At 41.6% G+C, this 17751-nt stretch overlaps 1 protein-coding gene across 5 annotated transcripts in view; it reads right to left on the reverse strand.

Annotated features, from left to right (window-relative positions):
• FANCD2 (FA complementation group D2) overlaps positions 1–17751 on the reverse strand; it is a 55037-nt gene that overhangs the window by 12201 nt on the left and 25085 nt on the right. For 4 of the 5 annotated variants that reach the window (XM_068558298.1, XM_068558300.1, XM_068558296.1 and 1 more), the window contains 14 exons: positions 14897–15006; positions 13316–13376; positions 12528–12647; positions 12009–12082; positions 11554–11700; positions 10924–11024; positions 10512–10627; positions 9364–9472; positions 7911–8021; positions 7533–7645; positions 6418–6561; positions 4879–4995; positions 3999–4127; positions 3742–3860 (listed from right to left, as the gene is read on the reverse strand). In XM_068558298.1, the coding sequence (XP_068414399.1) occupies positions 3742–3860; positions 3999–4127; positions 4879–4995; positions 6418–6561; positions 7533–7645; positions 7911–8021; positions 9364–9472; positions 10512–10627; positions 10924–11024; positions 11554–11700; positions 12009–12082; positions 12528–12647; positions 13316–13376; positions 14897–15006 (1571 nt within the window). The remainder of the gene's footprint in view (positions 1–3741; positions 3861–3998; positions 4128–4878; positions 4996–6417; positions 6562–7532; positions 7646–7910; positions 8022–9363; positions 9473–10511; positions 10628–10923; positions 11025–11553; positions 11701–12008; positions 12083–12527; positions 12648–13315; positions 13377–14896; positions 15007–17751) is intronic. The other variant, XM_068558299.1, reaches the window with a different exon arrangement.

Consider the following 17751-nt stretch of genomic DNA (forward strand, 5'->3'; position numbering starts at 1 on the left):
TCCTGGCCTCCAGTCTGTACCATCGATAAAACAGAAGAAAAAGGAGAACTTAAGTGCTGAAAGTACTCAAGTGCTAAATTCAGTCACAGCTGTGAGTATCAGACTAGAAGTTGAAGTGCACCTGAAAAAGTCTTTCCTTAAGGACCTAACAGTCCTCCTAGGATTATTTTCAAGGGAAACAAAGCTCTCCTTCATTCTGTACATTTTAGAGATAACTATCAGTCTTCTCCAAAAAAACAGGAATAATTTTGTGAAATTGCTTAAATCAATGTCTAATCCATAGTAGATGTTCAGCAAAGAACTTATTCCTTCTTCTGTATCAAGTCAAGTCTTGACAATTCTATCTTCAGATTATCTTTCCTATTGTCCCTTCCTTTCCAAGCCAAGGCCATCACTCTAGGCCAGGCCCTTATCATCATCCCATGCACAGATCATGTCAACATCTTTTGACTGGTCTTTTTGGTTGCCTTTCCAATCCCTTTGTCCTGAATGCTGCTGCCAAAAGGATTTTCGTAAAACACTGCTTTCACTATATCATGGCTGTGATCATAAAACTCCAAAATTGCTTCCCTGGACAGCATTCAAATTCTTCTGCCTTCTTCAAATACCTTCAAGGCCCAGCACAATCTGACCCCCTAGATCTTTCACTCCTCTAGAAACATTTCCACATCACCAGTGGTAGCCTCTCTTCCTTTCCACAAATGAATTCTGAGGGCCTCTTATGGGCTGCAGGTTTTTCGGGGGGGGGAGGTGGGAGGTGGGGATGGCTTTATTAAAGTATAATTGACATACAATAAAATGCATGTATTTAAAATGCTGAATTTGATCAGCTGACTTATATATAAACCCATGAAACCACCACCACACTGAAAATAATAAACATATCTATTACCCCCAAAAGTTGCCTTGTATTCCTTTGTAATCCATCCCTCCTTCCATCCTCCCGCCCAATGCGAGGCAACCACTGAACTGTTTTCTGTCACTACAAGATTATATGCTTCTTCTAGAATTTTATATAAATAGAATCAAATACTACATACTCTTACGGTCTTGGTTTTTCTTCACTATAATTCTTTTTTCATCCACGTTGTTGCAATGTAGTATTCTACCACATCCACATACCACAATTTGTTTATCTGTTCACTATTCGATGGACATTTGAATTGTTTCCAATTTGGGGCTATTACAAATAAAGCTGTAATAAACATTCATTCACAAGCTTTTGTGTAGACACACGTTTTCATTTCTCTCGGATAAATACTAGGAATGAAATGGCTGGGTTGCATGGTAGGTGTATATCTAACTTTTTAAGGAACTGCCAAACAGTTTTCAAAAGTGGGTGTACCATTGTACAGTCGCACCAGCAGCATGTGAGAGTTCCAGTTACTCTACATCCTCGCCAACACTTGGAGAGGTAAATCTTTTTAATTTAGCCATTCTGTGATTTTTACTTGCATTTCCTTAACAACTAATACTGCTGAATATCTTTGCATGTGTTTATTTGCCATCTATTTATCTCCTTGTTTCAGCATCTGTTCAAATCCTTTGTCAGGCACTGTTTGTTTTTTTTTTTTTTTAATTAATTAATTAATTAATTAATTAATTATTTTTTGGCTGTTTTGGGTCTTCGTTTCTGTGCGAGGGCTTCCTCTAGTTGCGGCAAGCGGGGGCCACTCTTCATCGCGGTGCGCGGGCCTCTCACTATCGCGGCCTCTCTTGTTGCGGAGCACAGGCTCCAGACGCACAGGCTCAGTAGTTGTGGCTCACGGGCCCAGTTGCTCCGCGGCATGTGGGATCTTCCCAGACCAGGGCTCGAACCCGTGTCCCCTGCATTAGCAGGCAGATTCTCAACCACTGCGCCACCAGGGAAGCCCAGGCACTGTTTTTAAGTACTGAGAATATGACAATGGCTGGTCTCTGCCTTCATGGAGCTCACAGTCCAGCAGGGAAGACAGATCAACAAGTAATTATAATAAAATGTGATCAGTTTTATCTTAAGAGTATTAGGAAAGAAGTGGGGATAAGAGAGGCAGAAAGGAGACTTACCTGGCCTAGGGGGTCAAGGAAGATGCCCCTGAGGAAGTACAGTTTAAATCCAGATCTCAAGGATGAGTTAGAAAAGACTGGGGATCAAGGAGGGTGAGGATCCTGGTAGAAGGATGGGTATGTGTGGAGCCTTCCAGGTAAAAGCTATACAGGGTGCTGAAATTAATTCAGTATAGCTGGAGGGCAGAGTGCAAGACAGTGAGTAGAACAGCAGGAGTCAGATAATAAAAGGCCTTAGAAGCTGGGTAAAAGAGTTTGAACTCAAGAGAAATCTAACGGCAATCAGAAGCCAAAGTTGCGCTAGGATAAGATCGGGTTTGTGTTGGGAAGATCGCTTTAACTGCTGTGTGAAGAAGGGACCGAAAGAGGACAGCTGGAGGCAGAGAGACCAACTGTGAAACTAATCCAGTCCTGGTGAGAGACGACAGAAGTCTGGAAGCAGTGGAGGAGGAGAGGACAGGTGGTCATTTAGGTGTTATCTAGAAGACAAACTCAGCAGGATTCTGTGATCAGATGTGTGAGAGAGAAAGGGTAGACAGTAGAGGAAGGAACAAAGAATAACTCCTGGTTTCTGGCTCAACAACTGGTGGTGCCATCTATCTAGCCAGGAAAAGCAGAAGGAGCGGTGGGAAGGATGAAACACTTGTTTTGGATGTGATGAGTCTGAGGTGTCAATGACATATCTATAACGGGGTGCTGAGCAGGCAGTTGGAGGTAAATGCCGGTAGCTCAGAAGTTAAATTTTAGCACGAATTTAAGCTTGGGTGAGACTGCCCAGGAAACCTGTATAATGAGAACAGAGAGGCCAGGACCCAGCCCTGAGGAACAAAAGCATTTAAAGGACACACCTCCCTCGTTTCTACTTTTGTCCATGCCATGCTTTCCAGTTTCTTCCTTTACCTCCCAAAAAGCCATCTACCCTCCAAGGGCCCCGTGAAGTCCCATGATTTCATGAAGGCATCCCTAAACACCCCAGCTTACACAGCCTTCAGCTCTTTACCTCATAATCTGGAATTTATCTACAACTTGTTTAATAACAACTTCTTAACTGACAGTCTCGCTGGTGCTATTAGGGAAAGGTTGCCACAGCAAACTCACTAAGAATCAGACGGCCAGATTTGTTACAGGTTAGCCAAGAGCAAGTCATCTGATTTTCAGATGAGTTAATAATAGTGACTCCATAAGACACAGAGCGTGCAAGACCAAATGAAATGATGCAGACAAAAACACTCCAGAGGGCTTCCCTGGTGGCGCAGTGGTTGAGAATCTGCCTGCTAATGCAGGGGACACGGGTTCGAGCCCTGGTCTGGGAAGATCCCACATGCCGCGGAGCAACTGGGCCCGTGAGCCACAACTACTGAGCCTGTGCGTCTGGAGCCTGTGCTCCGCAACAAGAGAGGCCGCGATAGTGAGAGGCCCGCGCACCGCGATGAAGAGTGGCCCCCGCTTGCCGCAACTAGAGGAAGCCCTCGCACAGAAACGAAGACCCAACACAGCAAAAAAAAAAAAAAAAAAATTAATTAATTTTAAAAAATTAAAAAAAAAAAAAAACACTCCAGAAAGAATAAGCATCATATTTACATAAAATTTTGGAGCCCTTTCCTTCTTTTCTATACCTCAGTGCCTTGGTGACTGTCAAGTAGAAGCAAGGACATACTTGATTATCTCTACCTACTGTACTTGCCACATACTCACCAAGCAAAAAGTCCATGTAAAATCTGCAGTAGCCTCTGATAGCAGGAAGACATTATGTGGTACTCTTGACCTTTAATTCCTGGTCCATCAACTACACCATGATTCTTAGCAGTTAAGCACTACAAGAGAAAAATGCTTTTAAGACTGTTGCTTCAGCAATTGCCCTCATTCTCCTTCAATATTTCTCAGCCAAAAATGAAATCTCTTGTTCATTAAGCGATTTCTAAGTCTCTATAATGATAAGATAGGCTTCTGACCTGAAAATAGTTGTGAATGTTCTCCAGATGGTTACACATGGGGCTCAGCAGTTGAACAACACTATGAGCGATTTCTGAGGCAGATCTCTGGTGGAGATGTGAGAATCCAATATTCCGGTTTCCTTTGCTCTATAATAAATTCAGAGTTACGAGGGAAGGAACTGTTGGATAGCTTCTCTGAAACTAAGAGTTTATTTATTATAGAGTTTAATCAAACCTTGTGCTACCAGGTAGAATGGACAGAAGAAACTAGGGATATATTTTGACAGAGGGAACTCACTCAATCTTCAAATAACCAAGAGATTGGCTTTTATAGAGTACAGTGTTTGAGAAGTATAGACCCAAAATTACTAATGAGATAAAACTCACACGAAAACAGAAATCATTTAGGCTGATAAAAATGTACAGCAAATAGTAAGTATACGAAGAAAGGATCAAGTAACTAGATATACTCATTTTAAACGTTTGCACCTAAAACTTGCACATTTTGTCGTTTGTATCATCCCACTGCTTCCCCAGAGGCTACGTGCATTTGTCCATTAGATACACACTGGAGATTCTGGACTTCTCTAGACAGCTGACTACTATGCTGAGGCTTGGGCAAGGGCTTAGTTTGGGAGGGTGTTAAAACCAAAACCCAAGCAAAGAACAGGATTCAGGAATGCTCAGAGCATTTAGAAATACATTTTCTGTTTTGGGTGGCTTTTTTGTTTTCTCTGTTTCAGAGTTCCTTTCTAAAGCAAGGTGAACGTGGGCTGGCAACGGGGTTACCACCATGCTACCCAAAAACAATACCAGAGAAAGTGACAACTTACTCACTACTAAGACCTCCTTGTTTCCAAATCCAGAGGCCAGGGCCTGTGCTCCTGCCTGTACTAACCTTGAGGAAGGGGAATCTCCTGGTCACAGAAGGTGTTAGCATGTTCTCCAGCTTCTGGGCGAGATCTTCCAGCAAGAAAAGCAGCTCAGGGGGCTGAAGCTGCACAACTTCTGTAGCCTATCACACGGAGGAAGGAAAGAGCAATTCCCAGCGTGTCCTAGCCATCTTTCTGGGGGACATATTTCATGTTTACTCTTTACAATGGGTGAAGAATCTGACCATTACCAAAAAAGGGGGAAATTCTGCCCCACGTCATATAAATGGCTGTAGTGCTCTGTCAACAAATCAAAAAGTCATGCACTTCTTAAGTAAAACAAAATTTAAAATTTTTAAATGGGAATGAGGCAGGATAGTTTTATTTATTTATTTTTTTTAAATTTTGGCTGCGCCAGGTCTTAGTTGCGGCACGTGGGACCCAGTTCCCTGACCAGGGACCGAACCCCAGTCCCCTGCATTGGGAGCACGGAGTCCCACCCACTGGACCACCAGGGAAGTCCCGGCAGTATAGCTTTAGAAGACACACTTTTGCTCTAGAAATAAATGCCTCTGGTGTATCCTTCCAGCTATGGACCCGTGATGCATTTCCTAAGTACCTTGGGATAAAAAAATGACTAATTAAAGGGAATTTTGCTTTTCTCTGTTCATTAAGTAATTCTTTCATATTTTCTTTCACCTAATGTTTTGCTACTATTAAGTCTGGGTAGGATCCTTATAACTATATTACACTACCATAAGTAGAATGAGTCAAATACAGTCTCACTTCAAACTTTTCACTCAACATACAACTATGGAGAATCTCCAAGTACAAGCTGACGTAGAAAGACTGAAAAAAAAAAATACTCTATTTTGAAGGAGCTTACATTCTTGAAAAATCTTTGGTAAAAATCCATGCTATTTCTCAAGAAAATTTTTTTAACCTGGAAAAACTCTACTCTCTGGTGAAACCCCATACCAAAAGGTACCTTCTCTGTGTAAATGTCTTCTACTTCCAACTTCATTATAAATACCATTCTCTCCTCAGAGTTTCACTGGTACTTGGTTCAGACCATCAATATAGCAAAGTACTGCTAGCTGTCTCCTTCTTTTATTAGATTATAAGCTATCTGAAGGCAAGCATCATGCTTATGTAATACTGAATTGCCAATATCTAGATTTGCGTCAAAAACAAAAAAGGCCTCAACAAACATCTCATGGATACTGAACAAATGTCATGAAAAAGTGAAAAGAGCATTGTGTAACTATAAATCAGAACAGTGTTGCTCCACAAAAGTAATCTAAATAGGTTATTATTAGTAACGTAAAGTAAGGATCACATCATTAGCATGAGCTTTTGTAATGCCTAATGCACTATAAAAAAACTTAGATTTATAAACATCAGGATGATGAGGATGATTATTCATCCACACTTGCACATATAAAGGCTTTGGAAGCCAGAGTCCAACTTCTCCCAGGGTCATGGTTTTCTTTTGGAAATAGGAATAGAGCTGAGGAACTTTCTGAAATAAGATTAAGTTCTGGGATCTCAGCTCTGTCACTTACTTCAGTGTGCATTTCAGTATCTAAGATGAACTTGGCCACGAGCCCACAATGCAGAATAGAGAAGACCTCAAGGTCCAGTTCTCGGAAAAAAGCGTGGTAATTCTGTAACGATACTGATGTCTTTTCTTCTTTCCCTCTGAACTCCTGGGAAGAAAGTACCAGAAACCAATAGAATAAGGCTTCTATATTAATCTAATTTTAAATGAAGATTTCAAAATGCAATTGTGCATTTATTTTATGTAAAAAGTTACAGTTCATCACATCCTTTTACCAACTTTTACCAAAGTCCTTAAATATTCCTGAAACAGATCACCTATTGTAATATTGGGATATAGGTCACACATCGATACTCAGTTGGTTTCCACTTAGGGATGAACTATTAGACAAATCAAGGCACTATGGTGTGGTACAGAAAACTATGAGCTTAGGGGCCAGAAAGATTTGGCTTCAAATCCTTGCTCAAGCACTTATTAACTGTGTAACTTAGCACAAGTCACCTATCCTCTCTGGATCTTAGTTTCCTCTCTATTAAATGTAAATATCAATACTAAGCTTGAGTTTTTAGGAAGATTAGAGGAGTTACACATAAATTCTCAATAAACAGTACCTAAAAAACAGAAGTAATTGGGATCCATGTGGTTTAGGCAATTTCACAAACCTACCCTGTGGGTGGTACAATTACAGGAAAAGGACCTACTGTTTGTTAAGTATCTGTATTAAGAAACTGTACTAAGCATCTCATGTTATCTCAATTCATTGAGAAGTAGATAATCTGGGATCGGAAGAGGAAAGAGGCTAAAAGAAGTATATCTTGAACTACATACAAAGACAGAATTTGCTAATTGCTACAAGAGAGAATTCAAAGTATTCCTGGGGTGCAAAAAAGGGACTAATACAATCAAGAAAATAATTAGAAAAACAGTGTGTAGTAGTGATAAATGTTCGGAGTCTAACCCAAACTCTGCTACTGAGAGGGTCACTCCAAGGCCTAGGAGAGTTTGGTCACCTCTCTTTTCCCTAATCTTTCTCTCTGTAAAATGCATAGGATAATGCTGGCCCTTCGTTAATCTCACCGGGCTGCCACACACCTTCATAGATACCAGTCATTCCAATACCTTTTCCAGCGGGCTCCTATCAGATGGTGCAGGGCCGCATTCTGAATTATCCTCCTTTGAAAGTGGGTCAGGGGAGGATATTTTGCTGCCATCTGCTTTTCGTTTCCTTCCTCCTTATGTTTCAAGAAGAGAAAAGTGACTCAATCAACAATCATGTTTACTAAATATCACTGCCTTCAAGAAACAACCTGCTGAAGACTACCTAGAGACAGGAGGTAATTTTATAACCTTAAATTATAGTTCATTGATAACCATGCCAAAGAAAGGGTTCAATTATATAATCTCTCCAATTACTGATGCCTTGATGCACATAACCTCTAAGTCAATTCAACATGGCACATAGGGAGACACAGAATAAGAAGAAAAGAGCATACTCACCTAAATTTCCCTGTATTCTGATTTTTGCTGAAACAGCAGCACTGGTATGAGGTGTTACTTCTGAAGTTTCCAAGTCAAAGTTTGCAAGCGGAGGAACATAGTCTGGAGTGACTGAAACAAACAGCAGGAAGCTCAATGTATACCAACCATATACCACTACTAGACTTGAATGCTAATCACCCGATTAGCTAAAAACTAGTTTCCAGAACTACCAAGCATGGCTGACTGCCTGCAAGATGCATTCAGGTCATCTGACGTTAATCATTTGGGCATAGTAAAACAGCCAAAGATAACTTACAGGAATATCATATTAATTGCTTATGATCAATCAACGTGAAACCATTATAACAATATAAAACATCCAAGCAGGTAAGAACTAAAAATAAATTTACATTTAAAATCTAAAGATATTAGCAATATTTGGTCACATAGCAGTTTGTTTTACACACAATTATTTAGATGAGGGCCTGAGGGAGGCTCCATGTTTTCCCCAGAGAATCAAGCTAGCACTTTATTTTTATTAATTATTTTTGGCTGCGCCGGATCTTAGTTGCAGCACACAGGATCTTCGTTGCAGCAAGCGGACCTCCTATTTGTGTCATGCAGGCTTCTTAGCTGTGGCATGCATGTGGGATCTAGTTCCCCGACCAGGGATCAAATCCGGGCCCCCTGCATTGGGAGTGGGGAGTCTTACCCACTGGACCACCAGGGAAGTCCCAAAGCTAGCACTCTAAAATGACAAGTTTTCTTAATGGCCAGAAGGTATTAAGAGGCCTCTCAGCTGTATTCCTGGTTCATAATGATGTTCAAGAAGGCAAAGGGCATTGGAAGTTTGACATCCAAAGAAGCAATGTAATTTACAAAAAGCCCAACCAATGTTTTATATCTTGTATTAAACACCAAGGTTTCCTGGAGATAACAATGGGAGGAAAATGGATGTATTCTTTTTTTTTTTTAAATTTTATTTATTTATTTATTTATTTTTGGCTGTGTTGGGTCTTTGTTGCTGCACGCGGGCTTTCTCTAGTTGCGGTGAGCAGGGGCTACTCTTCGTTGCGGTGCGTGGGCTTCTCATTGTGGTGGCTTCTCTTGTTGCGGAGCATGGGCTCTAGGCGTGGGCTTCAGTAGTTGTGGCACGCAGGCTCAGCAGTTGTGGCTCACGGGCTCTAGAGCACAGGCTCAGTAGTTGTGGCGCGTGGGCTTAGTTGCTCCGCGGCATGTGGGATCTTCCTGGACCAGGGCTCGAACCCATGTCCCCTGCGTTGGCAGGTGGATTCTTAACCACTGCACCACCAGGGAAGTCCGATGTACTCATTTTAAAAAATTTTTGTTGAGCAACCATTTTCTTGCCCCACGAGTAGGGAGCAGCTATCGTTGAGTCTGGCTTAAAAGCAAACTCTGCTATCTCCTCACCACTGCCCAGCAGGGCTACAATACAGGACCCTTCCCTCACCTGCCAAGTGCTTTTCCAGGAGTTGCTGCAGCTCTACAATGTGCTTTAACCGGGTGAGCACCTTCACCTTCATCTCAGGCAACGTTTGCCGACAGAAGGCATTTACAACCTGTGGAAGTAAAAATTATATTCTCACACTGTGAACTGTTCAGATTTTAACCTTGTTTGCGTTATTCAGCAAGAGCTAAAAGAGTTGTTTGGTGACAGGATCTGTGAGTCTAGTGAGAAATGTCAAAGTGCTTTCAGCAAGGCGCTGTAAAGAAAAAAGCCCTGGGCCAATAGAGGAGATCTAACTTCTAATCCTGGTTCTACTTATTTCTAGTTAAGTAACAAGGTGGAACAGCACAATAGCTAGAAAGTACACACTTTGGTGAAACAGATCCTAGTCTGCTACTTACTAGTTGTGTGACCTTGGCCAAGTCTTTAACCTTTCTGAGCTTTTATTTCTTCAGCTATAAAATTGGAATGCAGTCGTATGGATTAAGTGTGAATAAAGAAACTAGCCCAGCATTTGGCACGTGTGTTTGGTAAATTTTAATGACTTTGAACTCTCTGTACCTGCAATTCCATATGTGTAAAACGAGGATAATAATACCCATCCTGCCTACATCATAATACAGTTGTCAGGATAAGAGATATTTCAAGTGAATAAACATTCTCAGAAATAATATGCATGAGAAAGGAAGTGTGATATAGATGTAAGATGTTACCATCATTTTCTGCATTTCATTTTCATTATATTTCATTATTATTGTGCATTTCATTAAGCACAAACATATTCTAAAGGAAAGTGAAAACGATCATTCACTTGATCTCACTAAATCGAAACATTAAGTGCATACCGATGTAAGGAGAGACAGTATTTTCACAGTGGTGAAGATGAAGTTATTCCAGGCAGAAGTAGATTACCGTGAAAAGGCTTGGAGGTAGTAAAGCATGGGCAACAGTAAGTGAATTCTAAGTATTTTGATTTCGCTGCATCAGGAGGTGCATATGATGAGGGAAGGGTAGGATACAACCTCTGCAGAAACACACAGGGGTTAGTGGTTGGTGAAGAATTTTTAAGGAGCCTCGTGGAACCAAGAAAACAGTTTCCTTTCAAGAGAAACTACAGACAGTAAGTGAATTGTCCTAGTAACTCTGCTCACCTCTCGGAACCAGTTGAGAGTAAGAAATATAAGTGAACATATGAATGAACGCTCTTTAACAGACATGTACTCCAGTCTCTCTCCAGGCTCCAGGTCAGTGAGGAATATAGGACAGTCTGAAAGAGAAGAACAAACATCTCTAATCCCCTTTAGTTCAAGTCAACAGAACCTGGATGCTGCCCCTAGAGCTAGCTCTCCTACTTACTTTCCCCTGTAACTAGTATTTGAAGGTCAAGCTTTGATTAGTCTCAAAAATACTTCCATATCATGCAGCAGTCAACAAATATAATCTAAAAGTCTCTGTGAAGTTAAAAAATTCCTTCCCACACACACATGTACCAGTCTGCCCCTTCCCTAAGTTTACCAAAGAAAGGTTACAAAGAAGAAAGGATCTGATAACTTCATCCTATACCTAATAAACCATCAATCTCCTCCAAGTTTCCATTATGTTGTCTGTCCACACAAAGTCTCAGTAACCGGAAGTAGGGAGCCAGGCACAACGGAGAAACCAATCTGGGAAAGAAAAATCCATTTCTAGACCACAGTTTATAGACAATTAGTCCATGTTTATAGGGAGCCCAACCTTATAATTAAGGAGGTTTCCCCAAAATAAATGTCTACTTTTAAGAACATATAACAAGGAATGTAATGGATGCTAAGCAAATAAATAACGAACTGAATTGGAGGAAGACAGAGGAAAGTAGACTGAATGTCCATGTGTTAGGAGAAAGCGGAGATAAGATGGAAGGAGGGGTTAAGAGTGGCAGAGATAGACAAACACGTTCATGGGTGGGAAAAAGGAACAGAAACAAAAGCAGCCTCACAGAATATCTGTTGGCTGTCATGACTCAATGCAAATCCCAAACCCAGGGTCCGGGAGAAAACAAGGAGTCTGCCCCATTCTTAGTAACCCATCCATATACCACCTGTCTTGGGAGAAATCCTTTTCAATCAAGTTCTCAAGAGACTGCAAGAACTGCGGCATTCCCCATGAACATCCAAAATACCAACAGAGGTTTTAGAGAAGAAAAAGTGTACTGACTTTTGGTCTGATTCCTGCGAAGTCAGTCTACCCCCATCTTTCACAAAGTCCTGAGAGAACAACAGTGGCAGGAGGTTGATGGCAATCCCATCACAACTATCATAGTCTTCTAGTCCGTAGAGAGCTTTCACAGGAAATGGATAGTCACTGTGGAGAGAACCCAGAATCTGATACCGCAATTCAAGGGTATGGCAAGTCTGTGGGAGAAACCACTAGAACAAACTAATCTCCTCTGTTATGAGGAGAAGTGAGAAAGAGGAGAAAGAACAAGTGGGGAATCTTTTAGCAATCCTGGAGCTGGGGGTGCTGGGGTGCTGGGGTTGGGAGGAGGGAAGTTGTGGGAGTGGGCTAGACTTGGCTGAGGTCAAGACATTCTGAGGTTTGCACCAGCAACTGACATAACTGACATAATTTCTTTACCAGTACAACCATGTCAGTGGGTAAACGGTACTTACCCTTCTGGAACAACACAGATGTCCACCACAAAGGCATCCTGGAAATCATTAAAGATGGTTTGCCCAGCCCATTCCTTCAGGAAGCAAACAAACAAAAAAGGCTGTGTAGACCAGGGTATATGTGCTATAAAGCCCTAAATAAACTATTAACCTTGCTAAAGCCTCAGTTTCCTCATTTCTGAAAATAACAATAATACATACCTCATCATTGTGATGTGGAGTAGACATAATACACGAAACATGCTTAGCACAGTGCGTGGCACAGAATAGATGGTGGCTTTCAACAACATCATTAACCACATGTTCATCCTCCTCATCCCTTATTTTTATTATGTGAAGGAGGCCTCAGAGGAGAGGCCTGGGGCCGAGTGAGTCAGAACAGCCTTCCCAATTAGAATATGGGAGAGCTCACAGGAAGATCTTTTTATTTTTGCAGCACAACAGAGAGAAGGGTTTGAAGAATGTATAGTAAAGCAGCCCTCATGCTTCATTGCTTTAAGAAAAGATACTTGGACATACCAGCACTTTTGGAGCCAGCTTTCTGCCTTGGATCAGGTTGGCAAATTCATCATAATAAAGTGCAGAGGCCTGAGGAGACTGCTCACTGCAGGAATGAACCAACTGTAGCAAGGAGGTCACCTGGAGCAGTCGAAGAGAAAGAATGGTCCAGCCCTTGGGCTGCCAATGCTTCCTAATTAAACACCATTCACCCCATTCAGTAGTAAGTTTTTCCCTTTCTGATTTCACTGGCAAAGCTCTTATCACCACCTCTCACCTGAGGTTTTCCCTAGGCCTCCAGAACAATCCATCTCTTTTGAATCTCATCTCTTTTCCAATCCATCAGACACATGAACCTGATTAATTTCTCTAAAGCGAAGCTTGGATTATGCCATTTCTATGCTAAGAAACCCTTAAGGACTACCTCTGTGTAAAAATTAAATCAAAATGTCTTGATTCACATTCAGAGCTCTCTGTCTTCTATCTCCGAACTAGCTTTACCTCCAACTCTCCAATTACTCACTTACTTGTCCCTATGCTCCAGTCAATCTGCTACTCTCAAACATGACCCACCTTTTTTGCTCTCTAGGAATTTACAATTTAATTAGGAAGATCAGACAGATACAGAACTAAAATACAACCCAAGCGAGTGGATTCTAAAGGCCAAAAGAGTGGTACAAATTACAAAAGCTATGAGTTCAGGAAAACATATTTTGAAAAAAGAAGTCTTCTTTCTGGCAAGGTGACAGTGACCAGAAGCAATTCCTCAGTTACTCATAAACATATCCAACTACACGACAAGAACTTACCTGTGTACACTGTTCACTGCTGAGGTCTCCTCTCCCTGGGGTCAAACTGGAAGATCTACTTCTAAAAACATTATTTTAGACTCATTTTTGTAATATTTTGTAACAAATGGCAATAAATTTAAGAAATGTGCCTTCCTTGGGATCGGGGTGGAGATAAAAGTGCACGAAAGCACAGACAAGTTTGTTTGTTTGTTTTTAAAATATTTATTTATTTAGCTGCACCGGGTCTTTGATGCAGCATGCAGGATCTGGTTCCCTGACCAGGGATGGAACCCAGGCCCCCTACATTGGGAGCATGGAGTCTTAACCACTGGACCACCAAGCAAGTCCCCAAGTATTTATTCAGACCATACAAAATGTGGATTAGAGCAAACGATGGTTATCTTAAGATTTTTTTAAGGGTACATTAAATTAGTAAAAATCATAAGGGCAAGCATTCGGCATTGTTCTAACTATTTAATGCTCTCAACAACTCTATGAAGTAAATACTATTAATATCTTTATTTCACAGATGTGAGAATACAAAGGCACAGAGAGGTAAAGTAACTTACCGAAGATCATTCAACTAATAAATAACGGAGCCAGTATTTCACCCCAGGCAAGCAGTAAGGCTCCAGAGAATGAACTTTTAACCAGTATACTATGCAGCCTCTACGGATTGCTAATGTTGACTCTAAGGATGTTTCCTGAGGTCCCAGGAATTCATGACAAATCATTTCCAAGAAGCATGAACTAAATTCCAATCTCATTTTGCAATGGTAACAACTTACCAAGCCCCAAGCTTCTTTTAGGTGTTACAATTGTGGCATCAAAGTGCAAAGGGGGAAAAATCCACAGGAAGACTTTATTTATACCAAACATGGTGTTCCAGACAGGAATAACACAGCAGTGAAGAAACCTGTACTGTCTAGTGCCCAGGACTGGAGCAGATGCAGAAGAATGCATCCCAGCAAGATCAGGGTTTCCCTTTTTTAGAAACATTCCTAGAACTTAATTTCTTAGCAATCCCTAGTTTTAAACCATCAGAATGTAATGACTGTGATCGCAATTCTGTAAAAATTATATGTAGTATATACAGTCAAGATTAGAAGGAACATGGGGGACGTCCCTGGTGGTCCAGTGATTAAGAATCCGCCTTCCAATGCCGGGGACGGGGTTCGATTCCTGGTTGGAGAACTAGGATCCCAAATGCCGCAGGGCGACTAAGCCCGTGAGCTCTAGAGCCCATGCGCCACAACCAGAGAGCCCACATGCTGCAACTACTGAGCACGCACGCTCTGGAGCCCGTGCACCACAACTAGAGAGCCCGCGCACTCTGTAGCCCACGCACCACAACTAGAGAGAGGCCCACGCGCTGCAACGAAGAGTTCACGCACCGCAATGAAAGATCCCACGCGCTGCAACGAAAGATCCCACATGCTGCAACATGGAAGAGTGGCAACAAACATTTGCTCACTTCTCTTATTATGGTTTTAATGTCTTCTGTTACAATGATGTCTACACAATGTAACAATTTACTTTGTAAGACAGCAACTTGATTAACTGACCATGAGCCACAGAAATCAGAATTTCCATGCATACCTGTCTGCCGCTATGATGCCAGCCATAGTGACAGCACCAATAATACCAATGAGCTTGTACTTGAACATGGTGCTAGAGAGCTGTTTTCGTATCACCAGGTGCATGTCATCCTACAAGGAAACAATGATAAAGATGAAGATGTTGGAATGGTACAGCAAAAGAGCCTACAAGTGTTAGAGCCAAAAAACCTAGAATAGCAAGGGTTCTGTCATTTACTAACTGTGTGGTCTTTGGTGAGTCATTTCATCTTTCTGAGTCTCAATTTTTTTCATCTATAAAATGGGGAAGGTTTTTCAAGGATCAGAGACAAATTACGAAAAATTCCAAGAACAGGGCCCAACATATGGTAGACATTCAATAATAACAGCTATTATTGATACCGTTGCTTGATATAGATAATGTGAATTATCATAATGTTGTTGGCTGATCAGGCAGAAGTAATCAAACAGAAAAAAGTACTTAGGAATAAATTTAACCAAGGAGGCAAAAGACTTACACATTAAAAGCTGAGTAACATTGCTGAAAGAAATTAAAGAAGACCTAAATAAACGGAAAGGTATCCCATGTTCATGGACTGGAAGACTGAACATTGTTAAGATGATAATATGCTCATTCAATGTAATCCTTATTAAAATAACAACAGCATTTTTTACAGAAACAGAAAAACCCATACTAAATAAAATTCATATGGAATTTCAAGGGACCCCAAATAGCCAAAACTATCACGAGGGACTTCCCTGGTGGCGCAGTGGTTAAGAATCCACCTGCCAATGCAGGGCACATGGGTTTGATCCCTGGTCCGGGAAGATCCCACATGCCGTGGAGCAAGTAAGCCCATGCGCCACAACTACTGAGCCTGCGCTTTGGAGCCTGCAAGCCACAACTACTGAAGCCCACACACCTAGAGCCACAGTAAGAGAAGCCACCGCAATGAGAAGCCCGCACACTGCAAAAAAGAGTAGCCCCTGCTCGCTGCAACTAGAGAAAGCTCACACACAGCAACGAAGACCCAACACAGCCAAAAAATAAATTAAAAAAATAAATTTAAAAAAAAAACAAACAAGGGCTTCCCTGGTGGCGCAGTGGTTGAGAATCTGCCTGCTAATGCAGGGGACACAGGTTCGAGCCCTGGTCTGGGAGGATCCCACATGCCACGGAGCAACTAGGCCCGTGAGCCACAACTACTGAGCCTGCGCGTCTGGAGCCTGTGCTCCGCAACAAGAGAGGCCGCGACAGGGAGAGGCCCGTGCACCGCGATGAAGAGTGGCCCCCGCTTGCCGCAACTAGAGAAAGCCCTAGCACAGAAACGAAGACCCAACATAGCAATCAATCAATCAATAAATAAATCTTTAAAAAACAAAAAACAAAACAATGTTGAAAAAGAACAAATTTGGAGGGCTCACACTTCCCAATTTCAAAAGTACTACAAAGTTACAGTAATCAAAAGAGTGTGCTAACGGCATAAGGACACACATTTAGACCCACAGATAGAACAGATCCTAGAAATAAACCCTCACACATATGGTCAATTGATTGTCCACAAAGGTGCCCAGACCACTCAATGGAAAAAGAGCCTTTTCAATAAAAGGTACTAGAAAAAACTGGATACCCACACACACAAAAATGAAGTTGAGGGACTTCCCTGGTGGTCCGGTGGGTAAGACTCTGCGTTTCCAATGCAGGGGGCCCAGGTTCAATCACTGGTCAGGGAACTGAATCCCGCATGCATGCCGCAACTAGGAGTTCGTATGCTGAAACTAAGAGTCCTCATGCTGCAACTGAGAAGTCCTCATGCTGCAACTAAGAAGTCCACATGCCACAACTAAGGATCCAGCATGCCGCGACGAGGATCCCGTGTGCCGCAACTAAGACCCGGCACAACCAAAATAAATAAATAAATAAATAAATAAATTAAATAAAAACTGGTTTGTTTAAAAAAAATGAAGTTGAACCCTTACCTTACACCATATTTAAAAATTAACTCAAAGTGAATCAATGATTTAAATTTAAGAGCTAAAACTAAAACTCTGAGAAGAAATCATAGAGGAGATTTTTCATGACTTCAAATTCGGCAATTTTTTTAAAGTATGACACCAAAAGCACCAGTAACAAAAGAAAAAAAATAGATTAGTTGGACTTCACCAAAACTACAACAAAGAACACTATCAAGACTAAAAGACAGGGCTTCCCTGGTGGCGCAGTGGTTGGAAATCCGCCTGCCAATGCAGGGGACACGGGTTCGTGCCCCGGTCCGGGAAGATCCCACATGCCGCGGAGCGGCTAGGCCCGTGAGCCACAGCTACTGAGCCTGCACGTCTGGAGCCTGTGCTCCGCAACGGGAGAGGCCGCGACAGTGAGAGGCCCGTGCACCGCGATGAAGAGTGGCCCCCGCTCGCCGCAACTGGAGAAAGCCCTTGCACGGAAACTAAGACCCAACACATCCAAAAATAAATAAATAAATAAATTTATTTAAAAAAAAAAGACTAAAAGACAATCCACAGAACGGGAGGAAAAAATTTGCAAATCATATATCTGATAAGGGATTAATATCCAGAGTATATAAAGAACTCTTACACGTCAACAACAACAAAAAATAATTCATTTAAAAAGTGAGCAAAGGACTTGAATAGACTTTTTCCAAAGAAGATATACAAGGACCAATAAGCACACAACAAGATGTTCAACATCATTAGTCATCTGGGAAATGGAAATCAAAACCACAATGAGATACCACTTTTCAAATGGTAGGATAGTTAAACATAAAAAATAGAAAATAAGTGTTGGTGAGGATGTGGAAAAATTGGAACCCTCTACTGTTCATGGAAAAGTAAAATAGTGCACCCACTGTGGAAAAC

The sequence above is a fragment of the Eschrichtius robustus genome, chromosome 12 (assembly GCF_028021215.1).
Source record: "Eschrichtius robustus isolate mEscRob2 chromosome 12, mEscRob2.pri, whole genome shotgun sequence".
Lineage (NCBI taxonomy): Eukaryota > Metazoa > Chordata > Mammalia > Artiodactyla > Eschrichtiidae > Eschrichtius > Eschrichtius robustus.